General features: G+C 47.8%; 1 protein-coding gene across 2 annotated transcripts; it reads right to left on the bottom strand.

The window, feature by feature from the left end:
- Positions 1 to 2,907: 2,907 nt before the first annotated feature.
- Positions 2,908 to 24,760, bottom strand: LOC105989113 (HRAS-like suppressor 3). 2 transcript variants are annotated; one of them, XM_013020935.1, is made up of 5 exons: positions 24,658 to 24,760; positions 24,197 to 24,278; positions 10,500 to 10,602; positions 7,670 to 7,938; positions 2,908 to 3,151 (listed from the first exon to the last, which is right to left on the bottom strand). In XM_013020935.1, exons 2-5 carry the CDS (start codon positions 24,212 to 24,214, stop codon positions 3,050 to 3,052), a joined length of 492 nt encoding a protein of 163 aa, XP_012876389.1. In that variant the 5' UTR covers positions 24,215 to 24,278; positions 24,658 to 24,760; the 3' UTR covers positions 2,908 to 3,049. The 2 variants fall into 2 exon arrangements, with proteins under 2 accessions (XP_012876389.1, XP_012876387.1); XM_013020933.1 differs by lacking the exon at positions 24,658 to 24,760 and adding an exon at positions 24,428 to 24,575.
- Between the last annotated feature and the right edge of the window lie 1,433 nt (positions 24,761 to 26,193).

Below are 26,193 nucleotides of genomic sequence, written 5' to 3'. Positions count from 1 at the left end.
TTTCTTCTCTTTTTTCTTTTGTCAGCTCTTCAGCTCAAGGCTAGTGCTCTGCCGCTTGAGCCACAGGCGCCACTTCCATTTTTTTGGTAGTTAATTGGAGATAAGAGTCTCACAGACTTTCCTGTCCAGGCTGGCTTTGAACCTTGATCCTCAGATCTTAGCCTCCTGTTTAGCTAGGATTACAGGCGTGAGCCACCGGCGCATGGCTCCCAAAGTCTTAAAAGGTGTCAAGGGGTCAGCAAAGTGTGAGAGGCTCTTGGGAGTCCCGGGGGATCCTATAGACAGGGAGTGGGGGACTTCTCAGGAGTCCCCCGGTCTGTGTTGGGGTCCCTCCACCACAGACCACAGCTGGTTACCTTTTGGGTGGTGGATGGACTCAGTCATCAAATGGCAAAGAGCCTCCTGCCTGGAGATCTGGAGTTCGGGGTCAAAAGGGAGGTAATAGTAAGAGGAAGATGGAGGAAAAGAGGCACAGCAGCTCTGTGCTCCCAGTGGAGAGAGGCCTGGGGAAGAGGTGAACGGCTTGATGAGACGCAGGTGGAGGGGGCCCAGTTCCTCCTGCCACTTCTTCCCTCTGGGGTTTGGGAAAATGGAGGAGAAAGGAAGGAAACACTAAGTGGCAACTTTTGCACCAGGAGGCTGGGCCAAAGGCACAGCTGATTGGCCTACTGGAAGTCACCTCCCTCAAAGGCAGCCACTGGGTAGGCTGAGCCAGGTGGTACACTGAGCCAATCAAGATTCTCAGAGATAGGCCGGGCGCCGCAGGCCCAGCCCGGCGCAGCTGCGCAGCTGCCCGCGCCGTGATCGCCCGGAGGCCCCGAGGGCGGCCCGGAGGCGGCGGCGGGACCGGCCCGGGCGGCCCGGAGGCTGCCTGCCCCCACTAACCAGCTCCCAGGTGAAGAGACGTCCAGCAAACTCCAGGCGCAAGCAACGAGCCATCAACCAGGCTGTGCGGAACTCAGGCCTTGTGCCCAAAGCCAAGCGGCGGAGAAGCCTGCAGCGCTTGGAGAACGCTCAGCACCTCCTGACCGATGGGAGCAGATGGAGGTCCACTGGGTCTGGAGGACGGGGGCCTGCACCCCCCGCAGCCCCGGGCATCCTTGCCACCCATGTGGAGGCCTGACTTCGTGAACCCACCGCCCAGGGGAGAGCAGGACGAGGGCCAGCGCGAGCCCAGGAGGAGGGGCCGGGCCGCGGGGGGGACCCAGCACCCCCCCCCCCAGGGAGATCCGCTTCCCCAGGGAGACACGGGAGAGTGGGAGGAGGCTGCTGACGGCCTTCTCTGTGTCCCCCCAGGCTGTATACACGGCCATGCTGGACAGCAGCTTTGAGAGGCTCCTGCTCCGTGCCGTCTGCCAGGACATGGACCTCATCTCAGCCAGTGCTGAGCTGGAGGGCCGGCGACACATGAAGGTCAGCAACCGGCATCTGGACTTCTGGCCACCAGGACTGCTCTTGTCTGCCTACCTGGAGCAGCAGTGATGTCAGTTCCCCGGCGCTCTGTCTGCTGCCGCGCGGGCCCCCAACCTCTCCCACACCATCTGCTCCCATCTTTGATATTTTTAAAATTTGTCCTTGGAAATCTGTCCTTCCCCTGGGTGGGTTATTACCCTGGTCCCCTCCGTGCCCAGCTCTCACAGATCAATCCTGGCAGCTGGGACTGCCCAGACTGTCCTTGTACATAGCTTCCCACTCTGGGACTTGTATCTGGGTGGGGAGACCTCACCTGGGCATGTTTCTTTATTCATTGTTTAGCTTGTGTGTGTGTGTGGGTAGCTCAGGTGAGGAGGGGATAGCCTACGGGTTTTTAATCTCTCTTAATGTATTCGGCATGATTTGTTGTAGATTTTTAAACTTCCCCTTTGAAGAGGAAAAAAAAAAAACACAAACAACCCCCAAACTTGCCCTGCTGGTAAAGCATTGGCTTCCTGACAGCCTTGGTTTGATCCCTCCCAATTTTTACCTCTGATGGGAGGGGGTGTCCTTTGGGACTCAGCCCCTTGTCCTAAGAGCATTTTGTCTTGTGCATGTAGGTGTATGTGTGTGTGTGTGTGCACGCACATGTGTGGATCCACTACGCAGGACAAGCTTCATCTCAAGGGCTGGTTTGATGCTTTTAGTTATGCGTGTCTTGTGGTCTCCCTCCCCCAGCCTGCTCTCCACTTGACCTCCTTCTCCCCCTCTAGCCCTTCTATTCCCTCCCTTTATATGGGGGATCCAGGACTTCCATCCAGTAGCCTCTGACCTCTGTTACCCCGTCCCTTGTGCCCTGCCAGGTGCGGGGGTCCTGTATGGAGAACAGGCCTGCTTGGTGTGCTTGGGGGATGGGAAGTGTTTTATAAATTCCTGGTGCTCTGGCAAAAAAAAAAAAAATCTCAGAAATAGAGTTAAGGACAAAGAGAGGATGGAGTTGAGCAGAACAGGTGGGAATGCGGGTTCAGAGACATGGAGATGTAGCACACAGAAGTGGTAAAGAAGCAGCATGAAGAGAGGGAACATATAAGGCAGAAGACAGACATGGATTCGCAAAGTTTTTAGAAAGTTTGGCCAAAGCAAATACTGAATTTGTTTATGGCAGAGGATTTTTTTTCCCCAATTCCACTGAACATCTACACACATGAACTTTAGAATCTCAGGCACCTTGATGGATTAAGTTCCATGCCAACAGCCCTTATTATCTGATGGTTTCTTTTTCCATATACATGGACTGCCTGTCTCCCTGGTCGCCCCAGATGTATCCTGATAACCAGAACAGTCTTAAGATAATTTGAGATGACTGGAGTTAGACTGTTTTCTGCAGTACAAAGGACACAAACTAGTAAGAGGTTGCAGGGGGGGGGCGGGGGAGGGAGTGGTCACCAGGAACACAGTCTAGTTCCCTCCACAAACATCACACCAGGCAGTTTGTGCTGCATTTCCCCTAATAAAGGCCTCTCTTATTGTGCTTTATTTTATTCTGTGAAAATAAGGCTTATCACAAAACATAATGAAACTTTTTAGCAAAAAAGCCTTCCCACCTCCCCATCGACAAAGATGTCCTTGACAGGATCTATTGCTTTTGCTTCTTGTTTCTTGAGAACATGGCTCCAATGAGGCCCAAGGTGGCCAAACCCAGTCCTGTTATACCTGCAGCCATGATGACATCTCTGACCTGCAATCAAGAAGGCACTGAGTCATACTCTATATCGGGAATCTGAGAACACGCTGTACATTCGGCAGGATCACTGAGCTCAGGATGCCTCCCATGCCTCTTGGCCTCCCCTGGCCAACCTCAGTCAATACATATTGGCAGGGAAGTATGGAGGAGAGGGCTAAATTTGGAAAAGATTCAGAGCATGAAGCCATCTGGCCTGGAATTTACATGATGCAACCATAATCTAGGGAAAGTGGATTCACCCTGTGACTATTTAAAGCATGTAACACTCTTAAAGGGCGACCTTGGAAAGAATGGGACAATGATGGCAAGATGGTCAAGATTCTGGGCCAGCCAATGGGAAAGCGTGAAGTCAGGGAGATGTTATTGAGAACTCAATTAGGTGTGATCTCCATGAGAGCAGTGACTCAGCTCCTCACTCTACAACCCTACCCGTCCCGCCAGTCATGCTGGGCTCTGCTCTCTTTGCGGGGATTCTGTTTTGCCATTGTTGTTTTGTTTGTCTTTTGTTTTGGGTTTGGGTTGGGTTGTTTTGTTTTATGCCCATCTTGGGGCTTGAATTCAGGGCATGAGCACTCTCCCTGAGCTTTTTTGCTCTAAGCTAGCCTTTTTTTTGGGGGGGGGGTCCAGTTGGGGAGCCTGAACTCTAGGCCTGGGCACTGTCCTTCAGCTCTTCAGCTCAAGGCTAGTGCTCTACCACTTGAGCCACAGCGCCACTTCCGGCTTTTTTTTTTTCTTTTTTGCTTATGTGGTGCTGGGGAATCAAACCCAGGGCCTCATGCATGCAAGGCAAGCGCTCTACCACTGAGCCACCTTCCCAGCCCTCTAAACTAGCCTTCTACCACTTCTGGTTATAGCTCCACTTCTGGCTTTTTGATATTAGTTGGAGATTAGTTGGAGATAAGCCTGGACTTTTCCTGTCCAGGCTAGCTTCTAACCACGATCCTCAGATATCAACCTCCTGAGTAGCCAAGATTGCAGGCATGAGACACGGCACTGGCAGGTTTTGTATTTTAAGGATTTTCTGACACAAGATCTCACTGCAGAGCCCAGGCTGACCTTGAACTCATGATCCTCCTGCCCAAAACTTCTCAGTACTAGAATTACAGGTGTGTACCATCACATCTAGATTTCTCTTGGGTTCCCTTTGTGGGGTTTTTTGTTTTTGTTTTCAGTCATGGGGCTTGAACTCTGGGCCTGGGTGCTGTCTCTCAGCTCTTCAGTTCAAGACAAGCACTCTACCACTAGAGCAACAGAACTACTTCTGGTTTTCTGGTATTTAATTGGAGATAAGAGTCTCACAGACTTTCCTGCATGAGCTGGCTTTGAACCGTGATTCTCAGACTCAGCCTTCTGAGTAGCTAGGATTACAGGTGTGAGCCATCAGCATCTGAGCTCCCTTTGTGTTTGTTTGTTTGTTTGTGGGTTGTGGGGTTTAAACTCTTGGCCTGGACGCTGTCCCTCAGCTCTTCAGCTCAAGGCTAGCACTCTACCACTTGAGCTACAGTGCCACTTCCAGTTTTCTGGTGGTTTATTGGAGATAAGAGTCTCACGGACTTTTCCTGCCCAGGCTGGCTTTGAAACATGATCCTCAGATCTCAGCCTCCTGAGTAGCTAGGATTACAGGCATGAGCCACCGGCGCCCAGCAAGAACTTTTTCTTAAGGGTTTCACAAAAGGTTCAGATTGATGACCCTAGGTACCTCTAGAAGGAGGACTGGAGGGAGAGCTGTAGTCAGATCCTGGAACCTACTCCCTCACCCCAACAGAGTGAAATAGATTTGTGAGCCTACAAAGGGAGAAGGTATAGCAGACCCCAAACAAGATACTGAGAGTCTGAAAGACTCTCGGACTTCCTACTTTTCTCTGTTCACAGAACTTTGCCCTCCCTACAAGAATCTGATAGAGATTCTGGACATCTCATATAGAAACAACAATACTAGGCACCTGGATGGTCATATGATAAACTCTCCCTGGAACCAAAGTACCTAACTTCTGCATCTCATGCCCTCTTTCCTCACTTCCTCTCTTGTTTATTTGCAAGTTTGGTACTGGCAGCTAGCCTTAAACCTTCCTCTAAAAGGGAATTAGAAGCCAGGCACTGATGACTCACTCCTGTTATCCTAGCTACTCAGGAGGCTGAGATCTGAAGATCACAGTTCAAATCCAGCCTGAGCAGGAAAGTCCATGAGACCCTTGTCTCCAGTTAATCACTAGAAAACTGGAAGTGGAGCTGTGACTCAAAGTTGTAGAGCACTAACCTTGAGCAAAAAAGGTCAGTAACAGGGCATATGTCCTGAGTTCAAGCCTCACAACCAACAAAAAAAAGGGGGGGGATTACATAGGGTTTTGTAGTCACCATGTTGGGGCGGGTTACTCTCACTAGGAAACCTACATTAAGTCAGTGTATCCAGTGGTTTCCTTGCTAAGCTCTGTGGTAGGGTAGGGAAAATGGTACAGATAATGGAGGAGAAACAATATGGCCCTAGATCTTTACAGAACCTCACAGCATGAGAAAGAATGCTGAGCCCACTAGTTCACACAAAAGATACTTTGTCAAGGTAAACAATAATCACCTCATTGATGGTGGTCATGCTTTGTATGCAGTCAAAGAGGGCAATTAAATACAAGAAAATGGTATCTAGTTTCAGTCCTGATGGTACAAACTCTTGGGGATAAGCAATCTGTCCAAAAGTTGGTGCTAGCTTGGGAATCTTCTTGTTTTATAACTCATAGATCCAGGATCGCTTCTGTGCTGGTATTATAGGAATTCTGACGGTGAAAGTGGCTACATTATGTGCATCACAGATCTTAAATCAGAATAAGGTGAAAAGGGGAAAAAAATCATTCTTCATTAGAAATGCCAAACTAGGCACCAGAGGCTTATACCTGTAATCCTAGCTACTCAAGAAGCTGAGATGAGAAGATCACAGTTCCAAGCCAGCCAGGGAAAACAAATCCAAGAGACTCTTACCTCTCCACCAAAAAGCTGGAAGTAGAACTGTGACTGAAGTGATACAGCACCAACCTTGAGCAAAAAAGCTCAGGGACAGGGCTCATGTCCTGAGTTCAATCCCCTGGACTGGTTCTTTTTTTTAATTGCAAATGAAAGAAGGGGTGTACAGATAAGCCAGGCCCAAAGAAACATAGGTCCTATGATTTCCCTTATTTGCAATATCTAGTATATGTATGAGTCAAGCAGAAAAGGTCAGATAAGGTGATGTTAGGAAAATGAACCCTAAGATATGTATTTTAAATGTTTTTCTTTCATGCATTTGTCTCTAACGCATTTATAAGTTTATTTCTTTGTTGCTTTTTATGTCCCTCCCCCACATTATAACCCCTGCTTTCACTGTATTTGATGTCGATATAATTTGTGGAGTGGAAGGGGAAAAACAAGTCGTTTAAATAATGATACAGGTGGAACTGTTGCAACAATGAGAAGTACAAGTTGTCATGTCGAAAACGAACTTTACAATATGGGGGGGGAGGACTGGATGGGGGGAGAGGGAGGATGGGAAGGGATGGACAGGGTAAACAAAGGAGGAGGCTACAATGCTTGATAAGAAATGTACTCATTATTTTCCCCATGTAATTGTAACCCCTCTGTACAGTATTTTCACAATAAAAAAAAAAGATTTACTGCTATGCCTAAAAAAAAAAAAAAAAGAAGGGGTGTGCCAGGGCTGGTGGCTCATACCTATAATTCTAGCTACTTAGGAGACTGAGATCTGAGAATCACAGTTCCAATCCAGGCAGGCAGACAAGTCCCCATGACTCTTATTTCCAATCTGGAAGTAGCACTGTGGCTCAAAGTGGTAGTGTACTAGCCTGGAGCAAAAGTGCTTAGAGACAGCACCCAGGCCCTGAATTCAAGCCCCACAACTGACAAAGAAGAAAGAAGAAGCAGAAGCAGAAGAAGAAGCAGAAGAAGGAGAAGGAGAAGAAGAAGAGTATGACAAAAAAAATCAGACATAAATTAACAAACTACATTCCCTTGGGGGCTCCGGGATCACTTCTGGGGTCTTGACAGGGCTGATGATGGTGCTGTTTGTAAACCCCAGAAGCTGGTCAAACACCTGGGCTTTAAATTCCATCTCTGTACTCAGCAAAGCTGCATCTGACTCCCAGGAAATAACCAATATAGATGTGAAGGCCAAGATTTGTTGGAGGAAATGAATGGCCACAAATTGCTTCAGCTCTGAAAGGCTCTCTCAGGGGAGAGAGGGTAGAATAAAGCCTGTGTCCAGAGCCATTGATGGTCATCTAAGAGGTGAGTGGCCAAGGAAGGCTCAACAACACGCCTGGTCATTGTGGTTGGGCTGCCTTTTCTGGCCACTGCTGTGCTAAATACAGTGAGCTGTGCTTCCTCTGATATCCTGGAAGACAGGAAGTGCATCTCTCTGTTGCTTTGTCTTGTTTATTCATGCTCTGTCTCCACCCTCACCATGTCTAGCCACTGTCAGGTGGGGGAATGGGCTGGTTCCTGGAAAAAGGACACAATCTGAGAACATACCTGGTCACTGCGAGCAACTCCATAGCGCAGCCCATTGACAAAGTGCTCACAGTTCTCGCTGGTCAGTTTGTAGGGGACCTCCTGCCCCACTAGCTCCTCTGCCTGCTGGATGATTTTGCTGGGAGGCTGTGGGGTGTACTTGTCATCGTGTTTGTTATTGACCTGGTACTTGTCTCTCCCAGCCACATCACACAGCAGTTCTTTCTTCACAATAGCTTTCTCAGTCAGGGCAGACATGATGCTGGTTGCACCAGCTCCTGCCATTTCACCTGTACATCCACAAAGAGAAAACAAAGGAATTGGTCCAGGGCACAGCCTGGGGCTCAGAGCTGTTTCCAGCGAGGTATCCAGCCTGGATACCATCACAAGTTATTGCTGTGACACACACACACACACACACACACACACACACACACAGAGACAGGTGTGCTCTGCAAATATCCTAGGTGTCTCTCAATCAGATGAAGTTGAAAAGATTAATTATCTCAAAGATCCAATCTGGCTTTCCTTGGCCAATGTGGAAGTCAAAAGCAAGGCTTCCTTTTTTTTTTTTTTTTTGGGGGGGGGTGTCTGGTCGCGGGGCCTGAACTCTGGCACTTTGCGCTGTCCCTCAGCTCTTCAGCTCAAAGCTAGCGCTCTACTACTTGAGCCACAGTGCCACTTCTGGCTTTTTTTTTTCTGCTTATGTGGTGCTGAGGAATCAAACCCAGGGCCTCATGCATGCAAGGCAAGCGCTCTACCACTGAGCCATCTTCCCAGCCCCAAGCTAGGGTTCTTGAAGTCAGGCAAACCTTAGCCTGATCTGGGACCTGTCTTTTGCTAGGTGTATGAGCTTGGAGGATTTAGTCATCTCCCAACTTAGCAATATACAAATGGCATCAAAGGGATCTTGGGGATTTTCATGCATCTTTATGCCTAGCATAAAGAACCAACTCAGAAATGAACTTGAGCAAGAAGTGTAAGGGGAAAAAAAATAATGTTAGTAAAGTTCTCTGATTTGTTGGTTTGTTGTTTTTTTTTTTTTTTTTTTTTACCCTAGAGAAGCTGATCTACTGCACCCTGTGACACCTGTATCTTTCTTTCTTTCTTTTTTTTTTTTTTTTTTGTCGGTTGTGGGGCTTGAACTCTGGGCCTGGGCGCTGTCCCTCAGCTCTTCAGCTCAAGGTGAGCGCTCTACCACTTGAGCTACAGCGCCACTTCCAGTTTTCTGGTGGTTTATTGGAGATAGGAGTCTCACGGTCTTTCCTGCCCGGGCTGGCTTTGAACTGCAATCCTCAGATCTCAGCCTCCTGAGTAGCTAGGATTACAGGCGTGAGCCACCAGCGCCCGGCTACCTGTATCTTTCTTGATTGTGCAAATATAAGCCATGACTGCTTTCCTTAGACATGATGCACAGGAAGTCTGAGAGATAAGGCAGCAGCCCTGACCAAGTCCCATTGGCTACAAGCAAGAACAGATATTTTAAATAAATAAATAAACAAACAAAAAGACCTGGACGTCTGGGAAGGTGGCTCAGTGATAGTGTGCTTGCTTTGCATGCATGAGGCCCTGGGTTCAATTCTTCAGCACCACATAAGCAGAAAAAGCCAGGAGTGGTCTGTGGCTCAAGTGGTAGAGCACTAGCCTTGAGCTAAAGAGCTGAGGGACAGCGCCCAGGCCCAGAGTTTAGGCCCCATGACTGACAAGATAAACAAACAAACAAACCTGGAATAAAGGAAAAGGAGTCTGGGCTCCAAAGCAGGGCCAAGAGGGCAGTAAAAGAGAGCTGATGTCAGAACAAAGGCTGAGTCTCCCTCCCAGCCCACCTGCAGTCAAGGTAGAGCTACCTTCCCAGCCCATCCATGAGACTCTTATCTCCAATAAACCATTCAGAAAACCAGAAGTGGTGCTAAGGCTCAAGTGGTAGAGCGCTTGCCTTGAATTGAAGAGCTGAAGGACAGCACCCAGGCCCAGAGTTCAAGCCCCACAACCAACAACAGGAGGCTGAAATCTGAGGATTGCAGTTCAAAGCCAGTCTGGGCAGGAGAGTCTGTGAGACTCTTATCTCCAATTAACCATCAAAAAACCCTTTATTGGAGCTGTGGTGAAAGTGGTAAAGTGCCAGCCCTGAGCAAAAAAGCTTACGTAGAGTGCCTGAGTTCAAGCCTCACAACCAACCAACCAACACACACACACACACACAAAGTAAGCAGAACTTGAGTGCTCTTGAATACCCACCTCAACCCTTACAAGAACCCACCTGAGGGCTGGGAAGGTGGCTTAGTGGTAGAGCGCTTACCTTGCATGCATGAGGCCCTGGTTCGATTCCTCAGCACCACATAAGCAGAAAAAAAAAAGCCAGAAGTGGCGCTGTGGCTCAAGTGGTAGAGTGCTAGCCTTGAGCTGAAGAGCTGAGGGACAGCGCCCAGGCCCAAAGTTTAGGCCCACCTGGGAGGGCTGGGAAGGTGGCTCAGTGACAGAGTGCTTGCCTTGCATGCAGGAGGCCCTGGGTTCAATTCTTCAGCACCACATAAGCAGAAAAAGCCAGGAGTGGTGCTGTGGCTCAAGTGGTAGAGCACTAGCCTTGAGCTGAAGAGCTGAGGGACAGAGCCTAGGCCCAGAGTTCAGGCCCCACCACCGGCAAAAAGAAAAGAAAAGAAAAGAAAAATAACCCACCTGGTATTCCAAGGAGCAGAATCTGAAAAACATTGCCCCATACCACATTCTGTTTGTAAAATTTAAGAACAAATTGCCAGTGGGGAGCATGGGCAAAGTGAGGGCCACAGTTCACCACCCCACCACCAGTTCCCAGCCTCTGGGTCCAGAACAGCTGGGACCCTATTGCTCTTACTTGGGGGAGCCAAGTGGATCACATATCCATTGCCAACGTAGATGGCCCAGTGTCTGTAGAAAGGGCGGAAAATTTCAATCAGGTCTCCAGGCTTGGGCTCTGGCTGCAAGACCAATAACAAGACTGTTAGAAGCCATATGAGGCCCAGGGACCAGGGGCAAGAATCTGTTAGGAAACCATCAACTTAGCAGTACACAGGCAGACACATGCTCACAAGCTTGTGTTCAAGGCCTGCAGGGACCCCAGAACTGCCTCCAGTCATTAGGATTGCAAAATACAAACCAAAGAACTTCTTCACGGCCTTATTGTCGATTTTTCTAAGAATAATATTCATTGAACTTTTACTCTGAGACAAGCTCACTGCTAAGTGGTTTACAAGGAGAGCTCAATAAACCCACACACCTATCCCGGGTCTTATGATGAACCCCAGTGATGGATGAAGAAATTAGGCTCAGAAGCCAGGCACCTGGCTCACGCCTGTCATCCTAGCTACTCAGGAGGCTGAGGTCTGAGGATCGTGGTTCAAAGCCAGGCCAGGCAGGAAAGTCCGTGAAACTCATATCTCCAATAAACCACTAGAAAACCGGAAGTGGCACTGTGGCTCAAGCGGTAGAGCGCTTGCCTTGAGCTGAAGAGCTGAGGGACAGCGCCCAAACCCAGAGTTCAAGCCCCATGAAAGACCAAAATAAAAAAAGAAATCAGGCTCAGAGAGGTGGATGAATTGGCACAAAGCCACATGGCTCATGGGCAACAGACCAGAAACCAACATTTGGCTGGCTGATTCCCAGGCCCAGTGCTTTAACTACACCCTGACCATCGACCAGGCAGACCCATAGCTTTAACAGGAGCTGGCAAACCTGGAGGGAATCTCACAGATACCGCCAACCTGGCCTAGCACCTAGCAGAGAATTCCTATCAGTGTCTGGTAGTAACATGCAGCTATTTTCTCAGGACCATCAAAAGGGGTGGGAAGGCAAGTGTGCAAGAGAATGTATAGGGGTGAATTGGGCTGAAGAGGGCACCTGAAAGTATACAGGAGTGTGATCCTCCTACCTTAGCCTCTCCAGTGCTGGGATTACAGGGGTGTGCTACCATGACTGGCCATTTGTATCTCTCTTTTTTTTTTTTAATTTACTTTTATTTTTGTCAGTCCTGAGGCTCAAACTCTGGGCCTGGGCACTGTCCTTGAATTCTTTTTTTTTTTTTTTGGTCAGTTATGGGGCCTGAACTCTGGGCTTGGGCGCTGTCCCTCAGCTCTTCAGCTCAAGGCTAGCACTCTGCCACTTGAGCCACAGCACCACTTCCGGGTTTTTCTCCTTACGTGGTGCTGAAGAATCAAACCCAGGGCCTCATGCATGCAAGGCAAGCACTCTACCACTGAGCCACCTTCCCAGCTCCTCTTTCTTTCTTCTTTAATGGTACTGAGGATGAGACTCAGGACATTACACTTGCTAGGCAAATTCTCTACCACTTGAGCCATACCTCTAGCCCCTTTTTGCATTATTTGTATTATTTTTGAGGTGGGTCTCACTTTATACTGGGTCTGACCCGGACTGCAATCCTCCTATGCGTGCTTTCCTGTGTCACTGAGGATGACAGGCTTCTGTCATTGCATTAGCTCTTGGACTTCTGTGTAGCTGGGATTTAAAAAACAAAAACAAAAAACTACCACACTCAGCTATTGAGTGAAACAGAGTCTGATGAACTTTTATGCCTGATGATTCTTATTTCCCAAGTAGCCAGAATTACAGGCTTGAGTCAGACCTACACAAAAAGGGGGGTCTTACAAGGACCAGTGAGAATGATAGAGAACCATGAAAGAAGTCTATGATAAATAATTCATACTCTGCCACTAAAATCCAACTAGAAAAGCAATTACTTAATGACAGACATCCTCCAACTCCGCTGGATCAAAACTAAGAATGTAAAAATTCATGTGCCCAATCTACAAACAGGAAAATTATAGCCCATTACTAAAAGACCTACCCGCCTGCTTTTGTCTAGCCTGCTTTCAAATTCAGATTGGATTTTACAAAAGGAAAGTCAAACAAGACTATTTTCTGACACATGAAAATTGTGTGAAATGCAAGTTTCTCTCTCTGTCTCTGTCTCTCTCTTTTTCCTTTTTGTACCAGGTCTGGGGCTTGATTTCAGAGCCTGGGCACTGTCCCTGGGCTTTTTTTCTCAGGGCTAACACTCTACCACTCGATCCACAGATCCATTTCCAGATTTTTTGGTAGTTTTATTGGAGATAGGAGTCTCACAGACTTTTCTGCCTGGGCTGACTTTGAATTGCCATCCCCAGATCTGAGGCTCCTGAGTAGGTGAGATTACAGGTGTGAGCCACCAGTGCCTGGTGAAAAGGCAAGTTTCAATGTGCATAAACTTTGACTGGAACACAGCCAAACTGGTTGTTGCCCTTGTATGCATGCTGTCTATCTACAACAACAGGGTTAAGAAATTATGACGGAGACCTGCAGAACCTAAAATGTTTACTAGCTGGACCTTGGCAGAAAAAGTTGGCCATCCCCCTGTCATAAAACCCTGGGTTGGCAGAGAGCCTTCCAACCCCAACCCCAGGCCCAGCCCCAGGCCCAGCCCCAGCCCCAGCCAGCCCCAGCCCCAGCCCCAGGCTACTTCCTCCAGGGCAGGACTGGGACTCAGAACCCCAGCCAGCACATTAGCCAATCAAGACTTTTACAAAGCACAGTCAGTGACAAATTTATGGCAAGGCTGAAACTTTGTAACCATCTGCCTGTGAGTTTCAGAACAAAAAGCTTTTATCTCCCTACAAAGGCAAAGTTACAGAACACTGTGTGACACCTTTTTTTCCTTAGCAAGCAAACTGCCAAGCATTTTCTGGCCTCTGAAATTCATGCAAGAAAACAACTTTAGTGAAACTCATTAAATGGATTAGCCAACATCCATGCATACATACAATCATTTTCATGTCTCATTACACAAATAGACATGGAAATCACTCCCCTCCCCCCCTAAAAAAGACATTCTGGGACTGAGAGGTGTTATTCGGTGGTTGAGATTGCTTAGGGAGCCTGGGGCCCTGGACTTGATCCCCAGGACCACTAAAGCAAAAATAAATAAAGAGCAAAAAAGCTACACAGCCAGTGCTGGGTTTGTTGTTTTGTTGTTGTTAGTGATCTAAAAGCTGAAGCCCTGCAAGGTAGGAAACACTGAAGGCATCATGAGGACTGGGGTGTGATCCATTGTGTGTCTGTGTGCTCACGAGGACTGCAGGTGTGATGCATGGTGTGTGCAGTACACAAGGACTGAGGTGTGATGTGTGTGTATGCACACATGAGGACTGGGGTGTGATGTGATGTGTGTGTGTGCACACGAAGACTGGGGTGTGATGCAATGTGTATGTGCACACTAGGACTAGGATGTGATGCATTGTGTATGTGCACACAAGGACTGGGGTGTAATGCGTTATGTGTGTGCACACAAGGACTGCGGTGTGATGTGTGTGTGTGCACACGAAGACTGGGGTGTGATGTGATGTGTGTGTGTGCACACGAAGACTGGGGTGTGATGTGATGTGTGTGCACACACAAGAACTGGGGTGTGATGCATTGTGTATGTGCACACAAGGACTGAGGTGTGATACATTGTGTGCACACAAGGACTGGGTGTGATGCGTTATGTGTGTGCACACAGGACTGGGGTGTGATGCGTTATGTGTGTGCACACAAGGACTGCGGTGTGATGTGATATGTGTGTGCACACAAGGACTGTGGTGTGATGTGATATGTGTGTGCACACAAGGACTGGGGTGTGATGCGTTATGTGTGTGCACACACGAGAACTGGGGTGTGATGCGTTATGTGTGTGCACACAAGGACTGGGTGTGATGCGTTATGTGTGTACACACAGGACTGGGGTGTGATGCGTTATGTGTGTGCACACAAGGACTGCGGTGTGATGTGATATGTGTGTGCACACAAGGACTGCGGTGTGATGTGATATGTGTGTGCACACAAGGACTGCGGTGTGATGTGATATGTGTGTGCACACAAGGACTGCGGTGTGATACATTGTGTGCACACAAGGACTGCGGTGTGATGCGTTATGTGTGTGCTGCAGAGCTACTGAGGATCTGGACTCCAAACCTGCAGCCATCACCCAGCCTCACTTGCAGGACTTGCTGACAATCGTTATTTTAACAATTCCCTTTCCCCACCCCAACAGGATGGGAGAGGGCAAGGGAAACTTCTTGGAAGTCCCCTCACCCCGGGTGGCCCATGGGTCATTCCCTTGACGCTCAGCAGACACTCACTGAGCTGCCTGCCAGGCACCACCTGAGCATCTGAGCTGTTCCTGAACAAAACAAAGGCCGAAATTTTGTTCAATAGCAAGGGAAAAAACCAAATGGTTAAAAAATAAAAAAGAACTTAGAGCCGGGCGCTGGTGGCTCAAGCCTGTAATCCTAGCTACTCAGGAGGCTGAGATCTGAGGATGGCAGTTCAAAGCCAGCCCCGGCAGGAAAGTCTGTGAAACTCTTATCTCCAATAAACCACCAGAAAACCGGAAGTGGCATTGTAGCTCAAGTGGTAGAGTGCTAGCCTTGAGCTGAAGAGCTGAGAGACAGAGCCCAGGTCCAGAGTTCAGGCCCCACAACTGACAAAAATAAAATAAAATAAAATAATCTAGAATATTAGAAGACTAGCAAACAAAAACATAAAGAAGCTGGGTGCTGGTTGTTCACACCTGTAATCCTAGCTACTCAGGAAGCTGAGATCTGAAGACTGTGGTTCGAAGCCAGCCTGGCTCAAGTGGTAGGGCACGAGCCTTGAACCAAAGAAGCTCAGGGATAGCACCCAGGGCTTGAGTTCAAGCCCCAGGACCAGCACCAAAAAATAAAAACAAACAAACAAAACAGAAAGAAGCCAGGAGTCGGTGGCTTAACACCTATAATCCTAGCTATTCAGGAGGCTAAGATCTGAGGATCATGGTTCAGAGCCAGCCTGGGCAGGAAAGTCCTTTAGACTTTTTATCTCCAATTAATCACCAGAAAACCAGAAGTGGCTCTGTGGCTCAAGTGCACCTTGAGCTGAAGAGCTGAGGGACAGCACTCAGGCCGAGTTCAAGCCCCATGACTGACCAAAAAAAAAAAAAAAAAAAAGAAAGAAAGAGCATTCCTAATGTTGGGGCTAGAGTGCAGGTAAGGTGGGTGTGAGATGCAATGTTAACTAGGAGGCAAAGAGAAATCAAAATGGGGGAGGAGGGGAGGCAAGGGAAGTCTAGGTGGTCAGGGAGGGTCTAGGTCAGAGAGGGTCTAGAGGACCTGAGAGGGTCTCACTGGGCCTGAAGGAGGTCTGGGAATGAAGTCTGCAGATGTCTAAGGCCTCCTGGCAGAGAGAATCACCTCAGGTGGTCAGGAGCAGCAAGGAAGCCAGCATGGGTGAGGGAGAGAGGACATTGGTAGCTTGAAGGATCAAAGAGGTTATATGGGGGTGGTGAAGGGCAGCTAGTACAGCACCTGCCACCCTGTATGAGGCCTTTGGCTTTGACTCTAACAGGCATGGCTGCAAGGTGTCCAGCAGAGGAGGAACATGATCTCATGTAGGATTTTAAAGGGTCCTTCAGGCTACTACCTGGGAAGAGGTCATGCAAAGGGCACCGAGGGAAGCAGGCTGTTAGGCAATCAGGGCAGGAGAGGTAATGATGGTGATGAGAGGCGATGGAAGCTGGATCCACTTTGAAGGTCAGCAGCTTTCACAGATGGAATGAGGAGGGATGTGAAGGCAAGAGGAACTGGGAGGCTGGGATGTAGCAGGCTGCAGGTGAGTGGGCCAGGGATGACCAGACACTCAGGTTAGGCCAGGTTGGACTGAAAGGCACATTAGGCAGTCACATGAAGAGGGCAGGGAGGCACACTGGGGGCCTGAGCTCAAGAGAGTAGTCTGGAATGAGTATGAATTGAATGCTGGAGACTAAGGCCTGGCTAAAATGATTTAAGAGAATTGGAGGCCAGGCACTGGCAGCTCATGCCTATAATCCTAGCTACTCAGAAGGCTGAGTAGATTGAAAGCTAGCTCAGGCAGAAAAGTCTCTGAGACTCGTCTCTGATTAACTGGCAAAAAGCCAGCAGTAGACCTATGGCTCAAGTAGAGAGCACCAGCCTTGACCAAACAAGCCAAGGGAGTTCAAGCCTAGTACTACCCTCCCCTAGAAAAAAAAGAGTACTGAGGCAGAAGGCACATCACATGAGGTTTCTGTTGAGAACTTAAAAGTATAAGGGGAATGAGATATGGCAAAAGAGAATTTGAACCCAGGTTTAAAGATGCCCAAATCCTACACTCTGCACTCCAATCAGAAGTGCTGAAGAAGAAGATGTGGTTAGTAACAGGGCTGTGGAGACAGGAATATGGGCAGGAAGGAGAGGGAAGATGGACAGCAAGCTACAAAGGAGCACTCAGGTGGGCAGACATCTCAGGCTGCTTTTACAGTGTAGTCAGAACAGGATTCCTGGGGTATATCCCAAGTCTGTGTGTTTTTAAAGTTCTTCTATGAGTTCATTGTCTGCCCAGCGTGACACCACAGGAAAGAGAGTATCTACAGGGCAAAGAGGCGTCAGAAGCTGGTGGCTCACATTTGAAATCCTAGCTACTGTGGAGGCTGAGATCTGAGGATCAAGGTACATAGCCAGTCCAGGCAGAAAAGTCTGTGAAACTCTTACCTCTACTAGTACTAGCCAGCAAAAAGTCAGATGCAGAGAGGTGTGTCTCAAAGGCTAAAACATCAATCTTGAGCAAAAAAAGGCTAAGTGAAAGCACCCTGGCCCTGAGTTCAAGCCCCAATACCAGCATAATAAACAAATTAAATTAATAAAAGGCAGAGAGAGTGGCCAGGTGTCAGTGGCTCATGCCTGTAATCCTAGCTACTCAGGAGACAGATGTGAGGATCATGGCTCAAAGCCAGCCTAGGCAAAAATGTCTTTGAGACTCTTATCTCCAATAAACCACCAGAAAACTGGAAGTGGCGCTGTGGCTCAAGTGGTAGAGAGCTTGTCTTGAGCTGAAGAGCTCAGGGACAGCACCCAGGCCCAGAGTTCAAGCCCCATGACCAACAAAAATAAATAAGTAAAATAAAAGGCAGAGAGCATCTGGCTGAAAAATTAGTCTAAGATGTGTGTACATGTCTCCTTTTCACAGACAGTGAAAATGAGGCAGTGGAACTGAGGCTAGAGGAGAAGAAGTCACTTGCCCAACATTAGCTTAAGACTAGCAAAGCTGGAATGTGAACAACTGGCTCCCTCACTCCTGCCAAGAGGAAGGAGGCAGTCTGGCCCTCCAGGGAGACCTATTACAGAATGATTCCTGACCTCACACACACACACACACACACAAACACACACACACACACAAATCCTGGGCACTGGGTAGGACCAAGATGGAAAATAAGGCCACTTTGGGAACAGTTTGCAACCCAAAGGTTGAAACAAAACAAAAAAGTGTTTTTCTGCACTCAAGGCCACTTTGGAAACCATGCCACCCACCCACGCCCCATTTGTGTCTTCAGTGTTTAAGTTTTTTTCTGTGAAATATTTCAAGACTATCAAAAATACAGAATGTAGGAGAATGAGCATGACTGCTCTATTTGTTCAATCCAAGATGGACTTCATTAGGGCTGGGCATATGACTCAAGTGGTAGTGCTGGCCTAGCAAATCCAAGGCCCTGAGTTCAAACCTCAGTACTAACACACACACACACACACACACACACACACACACACACGAGACAAAGACAGAGAGATAGAGAGACAGAGAGAGAGAGATACTTTCTTTTTCAGAAACACAATAGTGATTCCATTTTGGACTTGTGTTCAAACCCAGAAGCTATTCACTGTCTAGCCAGTTTACCCAACTTTTCCCAGCCTCAGTTTCCTTATGAAAACAGGATGAACTATAGAGAGTTCCTGATTCATTGTATTATGTTGAGGATCAAATACAACAACAGCTCTGAAATAGCAAGTAAAGCTGGACACACCTGTAATCCTAGCTATTCAGGAGGTTGAGATATGAGGATCATGGTTCAAAGTCAACCTGAGCAGGAAAGTCCATGAGACTCTTACCTTCAATTAACTACCCAAAACTGAAAGTGGTAGCTCTAGTGGCAGAGCACTAGCCTTGATCAAAACAGCTCAGGGATAGCACCCAAACCCTGAGTTCAAGTCCCAGTACCAGCACAAAAAATAACAATAATGATAATAATAATAATTAAAATATCATCAACAGCTACAAAATAGCACACAGGAGGCATTTGGCAAAGGATAGTATCTACTAATTGGGCCTTGTTTTGTTTTGGGTTTTTTTGGTCCGTCGTGGGGCCTGAACTCTGGGCCTGGGTGCTATCCCTCAGTTCTTCAGCTCAAGGCTAGCGTTCTACCACTTGAGCCACAGTACCATGTCTGGCTTTTTCTGCTTCTGTGGTGCTGAGGAATCGAACCCAGGGCCTCATGCGTGCAAAGCAAGCACTTTACCACTGAGCCACTTTCCCAGCCCTCCCAATAAAACCCAGCTTCGTTTTTCAGACTCAGACACTGAGCTTCGAAGTGGAAATGAATTTGCTCATGGTCTCAGAGCTGTCTACAAAGCAGTGTCAAGTTTCTGCCATGGATCTGCCTGAATCCTAAGATCTAAAGTGTTGGGATTTATAGACACATGAAAGAAAAACAAAAAGTGAAGTTTGGCTCTTTGGGAAATGAAATGTGCACACACACAATTGGCCAGGCTACAGTGGCTCATGCCTAGAATTCTAGCTACTCAGGAAGCCAAGATCTGAGGATCACGGTTGGAAGCCAGCCCAGGCAGAAAAGTCTGTAAGACTCTTATCTCCAATTAATCACCAAAAAAAGCCAGAAATGGATCTGTGGCTTAAGTGGTAGAGCATTAGCTTTGTGCACTCAGGCCCTGAGTTCAAGCCCTAGGACAGCAAAACATGAAAGAAGACAAAACATACAATTGTATCAAGGTAGTCCATTGATTTGGAACCCAAAATATATGGAAGATGAGAAGTTCCCCAAATGGGCCTTTGTGAGACCACAGTCTTAATGGAAGCCCACCGCTCTACACTTGTGCCCCACCTGTACCTCTGTATCTATGACACTGGGAAACGCTACCCGTTTTATCCAGCACTTTTTCTTACATGCCTAAAGTGAATAATCATACCACTTCCCTGTAGAATAGCATATATTAACTAAATATTTGAAAATAGCACAAATTGTGGCATATAGGTATACCATTACATTAATTTTCCTTTCTTGATTAAAAAAAAAAAAGGTAGTAGAGGTAGAAGGCTTGCCTGGAAAACAGGAAACCCTGGGTTCAAACCCTCAGTACCGCATATACACAAAAGAGTTCCTGTGTGAAGTCATTCACACGGAGGTACTGGTATCAGAGTATCAGATAACGCTCAGCTCCCAGGGCCTCAACATCAAGACTCACCTCTGCTTACTTCTGCCTCAGCTCTGAAAGGCTTTCCTACAGTGTTAACCTGCAAACCCCTACTCAACCTCAACTCAGGTTTACAGCTAGGGTGTAATTCAGTGGTGGAACACATGAAAGAAAAAAAAAATGAAGTCTGACTTTTTGGAAATTAAACATACACACACACTTAGCCGGGTATCTGTGGCTCATGATTGTAATCCTAGTCACCCAGGAAGCTAAGATCTGAGGATCAAGGTTCAAAGCCAGCCCAGGCAGGAAAGTCTATGAGATTCTTATCTCCAATTAAAAACCAAAAAAGCACTGGGAGCCAGTGGCTCACGCCTGTAATCCTAGCTACTCAGGAGGCTGAGATCTGAGGATTGCAGTTCAAAGCCAGCCCGGGCAGGAAAGTCCTGAGACTCTTATCTCCAATATACCACCAGAAAACCGGAAGTGGTGCTGTAGCTCAAGTGGTAGAGCGCTAGCCTTGAGCTGAAGAGCTGAGGGACAGCGCTCAGGCTGAGTTCAAACCCCGTGACCGACAAAAAAAAAAAAAGAACAAAACAAAACAAGCTTCACAATAAAAAACTTATGTAAAAAAAAAAGTTGGAAGTAGAGCTATAGCTGGAGTGGTAGAGCACTAGCCTTGAGCAAAATTAAAGCTCAAGGACAGCACCCAGGCCTGAAGAGAGAGAGAGAGAGAGAGAGGAGGAAGGAAGGAAGGAAGGAAGGAAGGAAGGAAGGAAGGAAGGAAGGAAGGAAGGAAGGAAGGGAAGGGAAGGGAAGGCAAGCAGGAAGGAAAGAAGCCAGGCACCAGTGGCTCACACCTGTAATCCTAGCTACTTGGGAGGCTGAGATCTGAGGATCGCGGTTCAAAACCAGCTGGGGCAGGAAAGTCTGTGAGACTCTTATTGCTAATTAACCACCAGAAAACTGGAATGGGTGCTGTAGCTCAAGTGGCAGAGCACTAGCCTTGAGCTGAAGAGCTCAGAGACAGTGTCCAGGCCCAGAGTTCAAGCCCCATGACCAACAGGAAGGAAGGAAGGGAAGGAAGGAAGAAAAGGAAGGAAAGAAGGAAAGAAGGAAGGAAGGAGAGAGACAGAGGAGGAGAGGAGAGGAGGGGAGGGGAGAGGATTCCATGTCAGTGTCAATGTCTGCATTCCTGAATGCCTCCCTGAGGCCCCTGAGGCCCCTGCCCCCTGCAGCATGAGTTGCTGCTGTTTCAGCAACAACCTGTTGATGAGAGGACCGCAATTTGCAGTTGTTGGGCTGAGCCCACATGGATGCCCCCCACACCCAGCCTGACAGCTAGACTTGGGCAGCAAACTGAGGACCAGAACAAGGCTAATTCTCCAACATTCAGTGCAGCACATACAACATTCTCAGAAGAGGAATGTGCTGGCTTGTTCCTGGAGTCCCTCTCAGCCTGTGGCCCCTCCAGAGTGAGGAGAAAGCCCCATATGACCTCAAGTCCCGCCTTCTACTGGAGAAAGGTCTTCTTTCTCTTCCCCTTTGCTAGCTGCACTAGCTCCCCTAATTAGCTGCACTGAGAGTCTCCAGATTGTCAAACAAACTGAGAATGTGCAACCGTTAATAACGGATTCTGGACTTTAGAGCCCTGGAAAGGCCCATCATGTTTTCCCATTACAGAGCTTCCACTTCAGTTTCTATATGAGACCTCACATGATAGCGTAGCAGATTGAGAGATTTTTTAAGTGCTGGAGGAAAAGGTTCTGGGCACACGCTTTCCAGCAAGTTTCAACCACCAAGAGGAGATCTAGGCCCAACATCTCAACTCCTTAGTACCTGGGACTGCCCTCTGCATGGGATGGATGACTGTGATGGCTGGGCTTAGTCCAAGAGGAGTGATCAGTTTCCCTGCTGAGAGGGTAGGGAAGGAAAGAGAGGGAGAGAAGGGAAGGAGAAGAAAGAAAGGAAGGGGAGGGGAGGGAAGAAAGGGTAAAAGAGGGGAAAGAAAAGGAAGAGAGAAGGAACAGGAGAGGAAGGAAAGGAAGGAGAAGAAAAAGGAAGGGAGGGGAGGGAGAAGGAGTAGAGTGAAAAGAAGAAAACTGAAGAAGGGGAAAGAAACAATGAAGAAAGGGTAGGGAAGGGGAGTGGATAACGAAGGGGAGAGGAGAACAGAGAAGAAATGGGAGGGGAGGAGAGAAGTTACTACTGAGATTTAATAATATGTATGTATATATATGAGTTTCTAATTTATACATTTTTATGCCTTTTCTTTAAAAGAACATCTTGTCTTCTGCTCAGTGTCAGCACACTGTTTCAACAGTTCCTAATGGTTCGACATGGCTCAAGCTCACTTCAGACACAGTTTATATTGCTAAACCTTGTATTCTTGCCCAGTCTGGTCTTCTAGTGCCAGAAGAAACTGAAAGAAAAACCAGGAACTAGACTTGTTCTAAAAGCAGTGGAGAAAATAAATGTCAAAGTTTACTCTCTATCTACCATATTCTTAAAGGAAAAGAAAAATTGGGGGAGTTCTGACAAATGAAACTAAAAAGTAGGATGAAGTTTATCTGTTAGATATTTCCATGAAAATATTTTGAATGTAGAGATATTTAAAAGCCACTAGAACTGATTTCTTTTAAGACCACAGGCTATATTGTGAATCTGTGTGCCAAGCTAGTCCAAATGCTTTAAGGACTATTCTAAACTATCTTCGTTGTTTTGTATGAAAGCAGCTTTCAAAAATAAAATTAGCAATAAGCATTCTCCAATCAAATGAGCAAACAAATACAGACTGGCAAATCTAGCTCTAGTGAATATTGAATATGAATATGAATTGACTTTGTCTGACAAAGTCATAGACAACTTTTTCAGAAGTCTCCAAAACAGAAACAGTAGCATTATAATTATTCACTACTATGGATGACCTCCATGTGCATAAAAACATTCCTTTTTTCCAAAGTATATTAATGCAATTATAAGCTATGAATACATTACTCTTTGTTTTCACATGATGACATTTATTTTTGCTCAGTTTTGTTAGTTTGAAATAGGATCCCTCCAACTTTGGCTGGCCTTGAATTCTTGATCCTCTTGCCTTCATCTTCCAAATAGCTGAGATTACAGGCACCAAAACTCAGCTTCATTTTTATTTTTACTGGCATGATTACATATATTAAGTTCACTGTCTTCATTTCCTTTCTGTACATACTTACTATTCATTCCATGATTATTGCTAAGAACAATGTTACCATATAGAGGAGGGGTATATTGAAAAGTGACCACACTTGGGAGCTGGTGGCTCACACTTGTAATCCTAGCTACTCAGGAGGCTAAGTCTGAGGACCATGGTTCTAAAGCAGCCTAGACAGGAATGTCCATGAGACTCTTATCTCCAATTAGCTACCAAAAGCCAAATGTGAAACTGTGGCTCACGTGGGAAGAGTGTAGCCTGGAGAAGAAAAGCTCAAGACAGTGTGCGCAGGCCCTGCCTTCAAGAACTAATACTAGCACAAAAATAAAGAAAAAGAAAGAAAAAATGGCCACTCCAGATGGCAAATAAGCCATCTGGCACTCTGTGATAAGCTCTTTCAGAGATTGCAATAACAAGGAAAATAAATTACTGTAGAGTGCTCAGTATGGGTGCCCAGTACTGTTTTAAGCACTTCTAAGTTGTAAATGGCATAATCTTCACTCTGGAGAAGGGAGTGAACTTGAACTTGATCGCACATGGAGGTGATCACAGCTTCCATAAGTCTACTTCAAAATCCTATACTCAAACCTGTGGTCCTGCCAGGCTGGATAAAGACATTTGCCCAGCCCTCATGATGATGTCTGATCCTCACTGTAGGGTAGAATGAGAAGCCAGAGCTAGGAATTTGCTGGGAGGGCTGGTCATGAGGTGAACCAGTTGACCCCAGAAAAGGCCACACACAGCAGGTCCAGCTTCAGACACTGAGCCCCAGGCGCCTATCCTGGATCCTGGTTTCACTCTGGAGGGCAGCATTCTATGGAAAGACCTCTGCCCCTTACTGCCTCTCTCTTCCTGGGGAGTCCAGCCTTCTACTGAGCCTGGGTAAGACAGACCTGCCCAGTCTCCTGCTCTGCCCAGGCTGGATGCCTAATGAGACAACTTCCTCCAACAGGTGGCAAGCGACCCACACCAGAGACCCAGCAGCTGCAGGTGGAGATGTAGCGCCAACACTATCTCTCCATAGAGGCTCAAAGGCGACAGCCACCCTTAAAACACGGTCCCGCCCACGCCCCACCTCTCCCCACACTCACAAAGGGCACGTGCATCATCTTTAGCGAAGGGGGTCCTGGGTGAAGGGCAAGCTGGATCTCACTTTATCCACGGCGTAAATGCCTGGAGCAGGGGGGAAACAGAAAGAGCATTCTTAACACACACGGCCTCTCCTCCTGGCAAGGAGAATCGGGCACGGACCGCGTTCCCTCCCTGCCCTGCACCGGGCCTGGCACCGGCAAACCCCTCGTAGGAGAGCAAGAATGTCTCACCTGATGCTTCAGCAGTGCACTCACACTCAGGACCGGCTTCCTGGAGCGCCGCGGGTGACAGGGCGCTCCCCGGGCTCCTCCTCTGTCCCCTCCCCGGTGCCCTGTGGAGGGAGGAGCGCCGAGGGCGGGGAGGCCACAGCAGCTCGTCCAGCCTGTTTACCTCCACCCCACCTCCAACCTCCACCTCCCGGGCGCCCTCCGGGGACAGAGGGAACACCCCGGAGGCTCACCTGTCCTTAGATCCCAGGAAGAACCTCTGCGCCCACCAGGCGCACCATCTCCGCTCTCGGGACCGGCTTAATGGCTGCAGCGCCTGGGCCAGCGCCAGGTCGCTCCGCCCCTGCCCCGTGCGACTGGCTGGTGTGGGCCTCCCGCTCCGGAGGCCTGGCTCCCCCAAGGCCTGCTCCGCCGCCGCGCCCCGGGGCGCTCTGGCTTCGCCTCCTCCTTCACCCCAGCAGGGCGGGCAGGGCGATCTTACAGTGATAATATTTAAGAACTCTGTTGGGTTCATTGCATTTGATCTTTGCGTGCACTGTCACAACAATTGTGATCTATATACTGATTTCCTCCGCCCAAGAGTAGGCTGAGTTGAAAAATTGGGGTTAAAAGATACACCACCTGGCTGGGAAGGTGGCTCAGTAGTAGACTGATGCATGAAGCCCGTATGCATGAAGCCCCGGGTTCAATTCCTCAGTATCACATACGCAGAAAAAGCCAGAAGTAGCACTGAGGCTCAAGTGGTAGAGTGTTAGCCTTGGGCAAAAAGCAGCTCAGGCACAGTGACTAGGCCCTGAGTTCAAGCCCCAGGACTGGGGGGAAAAATACACCACCCTAGCTTCTTGATAATGAGTATACACACCACTGTGGCATTTTTGAAAATGGGCCTTAAAAAAATACCAGGTGCAAGTAAATCACTCTGGTCTTTTTCTTATTATTTCTTCAAAATGAGAATGAAAATTCCCATCTGAAAATAGCAGGAGACAGGCTTGTCCTTTATATGCTTTTCTCCTGTTGATCTTTTTTTTTTTTTTGGTCGGTCGTGGGGCTTGAACTCTGGGCCTGGGCGCTGTCCCTCAGCTCTTCAGCTCAAGGCCAGCGCTCTACCACTTGAGCTACAGCTCCACTTCTGGTTTTCTGGTGGTTTATTGGAGATAGGCGTCTCACGGTCTCTCCTGCCCGGGCTGGCTTTGAACCGCGATCCTCAGATCTCAGCCTCCTGAGTAGCTAGGATTACAGGCGTGAGCCACCAGCGCCCGGCTTCCTGTTTATCTTATTTAATGTCCACTGAATTGTCAAGCCCGATCAGGACCCTGAGATGGTAGAGGTGGTATCTCACTTCTCGCTACAAAACTATTCTAAAACACTTAAAAGTGATTCAAAGTGGGAAGAATGATTAAAAGGGTAGCACTGATCAACTGAACAACTACTTAAGATTAAAAAAAAAGTGGGCTGGGAAGGTGGCTCAGTGGTAGAGCGTGTGCCTTGCATGTCTGAGGCCCTGGGTTTGATTCCTCAGCACCACATAAGCAAAAAGAAAAAAGCCAGGAGTGGCACTGTGGCTCAAGTGGTAGAGCACTAGCCTTGAGCTGAAGAGCTGAGGGACAGCGCCCAGGCCCCGAGTTCAGGCCCCACGACTGGACCAAAAAAAAAAAAAGATTTAAAAAAAATGTCATTAAAAAAAAACATTCAAAGAAAAAGATGGAGTAGGATAGTAGGACATAGGGATTCATGCTTTTTCTTTTTTTTTTGTCAGTCATGGGGCTTGA

This window comes from Dipodomys ordii, unplaced genomic scaffold (genome assembly GCF_000151885.1).
Source record: "Dipodomys ordii isolate 6190 unplaced genomic scaffold, Dord_2.0 Scaffold54, whole genome shotgun sequence".
Taxonomy (NCBI): domain Eukaryota; kingdom Metazoa; phylum Chordata; class Mammalia; order Rodentia; family Heteromyidae; genus Dipodomys; species Dipodomys ordii.
The sequence above is the reverse complement of the archived record's forward strand: the minus strand, read 5'-3'. Positions and strand labels throughout refer to the sequence as shown.

Bases quoted from the DNA above. Each gene is read 5' to 3' on its own strand.
- LOC105989113 (XM_013020935.1), bottom strand. The intron at 7,939-10,499 runs GTAAGAGCAATA...GTGGATGTACAG, and splicing joins GATCCACTTGGCTCCCCCAA to GTGAAATGGCAGGAGCTGGT. The intron at 3,152-7,669 runs GTATGTTCTCAG...TCTTGATTGCAG, and splicing joins GAGTTGCTCGCAGTGACCAG to GTCAGAGATGTCATCATGGC.